Below are 4675 nucleotides of genomic sequence, written 5' to 3'. Positions count from 1 at the left end.
ACATGCAACTAGGTGTGAACAAATGCCAATACTCCAGGTGTGGAAGGAGGCCCCCTCAAGTAATACAAGCCCCCAACATGCCTAATTCAAGAAGGAAGAGTCAAAAGGTTCTTGGAATGTGGTTGACACTTCTAGAATGCGATGAAAGAAGGCTTAAAAGAGATTGGAAGTATGAGGAAGAGATCAAAATTTTGTGGAATTAAGTAAAACATTTCGGAAGCTCTAAAATACTCTAGACTTGTATAAACTTGTTAAACATTATAAAAATATTCTAGAGACACGATCTTAACCATCCATTGTAATAAATCCTAATTACAGGATCAAAAAAGCTTGCCCTATATAAAAGAGGCATCATTCCCTCATTTGTACACAATTTTGCATTTTACCAATAATAGTTCTAATATATCTCTCAAACTCACTTGTGTTCTTTAGGTACTTTTTTTATTGTGATTAGTAGAGACTAGAAGCTAGTTAGTGACTCTCCGAATTAGATCCAAAGTTAACACAAGACCCAAGTCAAAGGTTGCACATTAACAGCACTAAAGTTTCAGCCGTAACATCTACACTAATATAATATAAGGTCATACAATTTTACCAAATCATCAATTTCATAGATTAACATTTTTTGAATTGCTTACTCTCTTTTTTTTTTCCCTCAATCAGCCATTCTTCTATACTAGATAGATCCCACTTTCTTTCCTCCTTCAATAATAACTCAACTACCTTAACAAGTATATAGATTTATAAATAGGTCAGGTGCAAGTAATTTATGTCTCTTGATCATTTTACTAATCTATCTTCTCATAGCTTAATATTTTCACTATATATAATTCAGTAGAACAAATATCATGTTCATCATCAATGCATCTCGATCAATCAATCATAAAATTAATAACTACTCACAAACATGCACAATAACATTTATATTAACTCTAATTTATATTTAATTTAATTGTATATTAATCTAATTTACAAAAATGGATGGAATATAAACTACAACAACATGCATAATTTAACACCGCTTTAAGTAATTAATAGCCACACAACCATTATGTAACGCCCCTCACCTGATCTGATCGTCGGGTTCGAATTATGGTGTGCCACATTCGTTGCCGGAACAACTACAGTTAAATATGCAGTAAATAATTATTCACACATGCAATTAACTATCAATCACATTCAATTCATGTTAAACAATTAATATGTATTTAATTGACGATTTGTTCCTCAAAAAGTATTTGATGACTTGTTTGTCATTCCAGTTTTGTTCAATAGTAGATCGATTTTAAACCTCTACAAAATTAACCCGGTCCATTAGTTTCAGTCCATTTAATCCAAGTTTCGGATTTTTTTATGGATTTAGCATTATTTGGCTTTGAATTTTTTTATAGAAAAATATATATGTTAATATCTATTTCACAATTAAATAAAGATGTATGGAAATTTGAGATTTTCATCTTTAATTCACTAATTATAGGTTAATAATCAATCTTTTTATCTTTCAAAATTGAGAAAAAAAAAACATAGATATTTAATTGTGAAAAAAAAATTTAAGTACTAAATTGAATATTGAAAACAAATTAATATATCAAATAGAATATTAGCCTTTTATTTAGTGATAGAGTATTTTTTTGTTTTTTAAGGCATTCACTGGAGCGAGCCCAGTGATTAATCTTCCACATCCTATAGGCTTATTTAGTGATAAAGATACTTCATATTCGGGACAAAAATCGAACTCTTGACCATTGATTAAGGTAAGAAAGACCTTTACTATCTAACCCTTGACCACTCGTTTTAAAAATAATTTTTTAGTTAAATTTGATTTAAAAATAAGTATTAACATAGAATTTTTTTTTTATAAAAGAAAATCAAAAGCTAAACAATATTAAATTCATAACAAAATTCAAAACCTAGATTAAACTGACTGAAATTAATGGACCGGGCCAATCTTGTATAGGCTAAAACCAATCTACCATTGAACAAAATCGAAATGGCAAATAAGCCACCAAACAGTTTTTGTGGAACAAATGGTCAACTAAATAAATACTATTATATAAAAAATTCTGTAAAATAGAGTAAAGAGGACTCTTTTCATTTATTATTAGTGTTTTATGTGCAGTTTTGGGTTTCATCCCCAAAATTGAAAGCCAAATCTTTCACCGCTAATCAATCATTTTTATACAATTTCTTTTCATGCTCATGTTTCCTTGTTTGGGTTTCTTTCAAAATTTCTGAATCAAATTGGTGTAGTTATTGGTAGATATTAGAAGAAGATGGTGCTGGTTTTGGCTTTGGGGGATTTGCATATACCCCATCGGGCGGCTGATCTCCCTCCCAAATTCAAGTCCATGCTGGTTCCTGGAAAGATCCAACACATCATTTGCACTGGTAATCTTTGCATCAAGGTATCCCATCTTTCTTTTCCTTTCTGGGATTTTTTTTTTGTAGCTGAAATCATAGTTGAATTTGGTTCCACTTCTTTAGCACTTTGGGTTTTATGTTTCTCAGCAAGCAATTGACTATGTTAATTTTCTCTTCCTTTTTTGGAACTATGGATTGTTCATTCCTTTGTAGTAGTTATGCTAAATTTATGCCTAATTTAATCTGGATTTCATGTTTTTGCCCAATTATTTTCTCTTTGAGCTGTAATATGCGAAGAGATATTATTTGCTAGTTTGAATTTGGGAAAAGCAGCAGAAGCTACCATACCTGAATTATTAGTATTTTAAATGATCGCCAGCAATTGTTTTATTTGATAATTGTAATTTTGATCCGAATAGCCATTGCTGCTACCTTGCATTTATACATGCAAAGAACGATTCCTGTCATGTTTGATCTCAAATGCGTATAATCACGTGTCAGATACTAGTTTGTGTCCAACTCTGACATGAGTATGTTCAAAATTTCCGAAGCTTTTCCGTATATTTGAAGGATTTTATCTCAATCCTCTGAATATGTGTAGGGCATATGTGCCACTTTTGAGAAAACGAGAAGAGTCCGTGTAACATAGCATTAAGTAGGATTGAAGTACATATTCGGTTGAACTTAGAAACATGTAGGAAGTTAGTCACTAAGGGCTAGTTTCTCATTGCTTTTGAAAAGTGCTGCAAAAAAATGCTTATGAAAAATGCTTTTGAAAAGCTTGGTCTAAAATTTAAGGGTTTACTATCTGTTTAGTATTGCTTATGGCTCTAAAAGCACTTTTGAAAAGCAACGAGAAATGATGCCCAAGTCTAAGCTGTTTTTCTCTTATTTGCATAGCTAACAACAAATCAAATGAACCTGATTTGTTAGCTTTAGCTTTATGGAAATTATGCCATAGTATTTCTACCAATTGAACTTTTACGGTTTTCGTTTATCTTATTAAAATTACCACTGGCTCAGCTAATTCGGACTAAAATTTCAGGAAGTTCAAGATTACTTGAAGACACTTTGTCCTGACTTGCATATTACCAGAGGTGAATATGATGAAGATACAAGATATCCCGAGACCAAAACATTAACTATCGGACAATTCAAGTTGGGATTGTGCCATGGCCATCAGGTATTATTTTCTTCTTTCCGCTGGTATATAGTATTGGACTCTGCATTTTAAATCAGTAAGTAGTTTGCCATTGATGCGGATTATAAATTTGTATTGAAGCATGCATCTTCTGCTGTGAAAAATATGTGATTTCATGCTAATGGTGTTATCCACACCTATGTCACTTGGATTCTGTTGTGAAATATCGGATGCAAGAATGTGTCCAACTTGAATATGCTCTTTTTCCTTTTTTCTTTTTTTTTTTCAAGTTTTCCCATGTATTTTTGAATGATCCATGAGGGATATATCTCTGAACCCTTGTAGATCTGCACATTTCAGCCAATACTAATCAGTCTTAATACGACTTTGATGCATCAAGGTCATTCCCTGGGGTGACCTAGACTCCTTAGCCATGCTACAGAGGCAACTGGATGTAGACATACTTGTAACAGGTCACACCCACCAGTTCACCGCTTACAAACATGAAGCCGGAGTTGTTATAAACCCGGGGTCTGCTACTGGTGCATATAGCAGCATCACTTACGATGTCAACCCTAGCTTTGTCTTGATGGATATCGATGGACTACGTGTTGTGGTCTATGTCTATGAACTCATCGATGGAGAGGTTAAAGTCGACAAAATCGATTTTAAGAAGACACCTGCTACAACTCACTCTGCTCATTGAAACGTTGGGGTTTGTTCTCTGTTGCTGTTCACATTTTCTATGGATTCGCTCAAAAGTTTGTCTTGCTAATCTAATGTTATGTCCTGTTTTGGAAGCCATTGGTTTGGATTAAATTAAAGAAAATGAAAGTAAAAGCTAAGGCAAGCTTTGAAATGGATTTTTTTTTTTTTGAGATGTTAGTGTGCCTTTACATGAATAATAGTTTTGAAAAATTATTGGTTTTGTTATTTTTTTTTCATGCAGATTATCAAAACTAGATAACCCCTTTTTTTTTTCTTTTAATGTTGGGTTCGCGTTATCAGCTAGCTTTTAATATGATTTCTTTTTATCATATGTATGAACTGACTTGCGATTTGTCTCTTCTTTTTTTTTTTTTCTTGAGAGGGCCATTTGTCTCATTTGGTTATATATTATTGCATAAATCAAGTAAATTGGGTACCTTAAAAAGAAAAAAAAAGTAAATTGGG

The 4675-nt window shown here is 32.4% G+C and overlaps 1 protein-coding gene across 1 annotated transcript; it reads left to right on the top strand.

The window, feature by feature from the left end:
• Window positions 1-2024: 2024 nt before the first annotated feature.
• Window positions 2025-4361, top strand: LOC107912144 (vacuolar protein sorting-associated protein 29). Its single transcript, XM_041105494.1, has 3 exons — window positions 2025-2405; window positions 3407-3544; window positions 3903-4361. The coding sequence occupies exons 1-3, from the start codon at window positions 2274-2276 to the stop codon at window positions 4206-4208; spliced, it is 576 nt and encodes a 191-aa protein (XP_040961428.1). The 5' UTR covers window positions 2025-2273; the 3' UTR covers window positions 4209-4361.
• Window positions 4362-4675: the final 314 nt, after the last annotated feature.

The sequence above is a fragment of the Gossypium hirsutum genome, chromosome D11 (assembly GCF_007990345.1).
Source record: "Gossypium hirsutum isolate 1008001.06 chromosome D11, Gossypium_hirsutum_v2.1, whole genome shotgun sequence".
Lineage (NCBI taxonomy): Eukaryota > Viridiplantae > Streptophyta > Magnoliopsida > Malvales > Malvaceae > Gossypium > Gossypium hirsutum.
The sequence above is the reverse complement of the archived record's forward strand: the minus strand, read 5'-3'. Positions and strand labels throughout refer to the sequence as shown.

Bases quoted from the DNA above. Each gene is read 5' to 3' on its own strand.
- LOC107912144 (XM_041105494.1), top strand. From the start codon at position 2,274: ATGGTGCTGGTTTTGGCTTTGGGGGATTTGCATATACCCCATCGGGCG. The intron at 2,406-3,406 runs GTATCCCATCTT...CTAAAATTTCAG, and splicing joins CTGGTAATCTTTGCATCAAG to GAAGTTCAAGATTACTTGAA. The intron at 3,545-3,902 runs GTATTATTTTCT...TGATGCATCAAG, and splicing joins GATTGTGCCATGGCCATCAG to GTCATTCCCTGGGGTGACCT.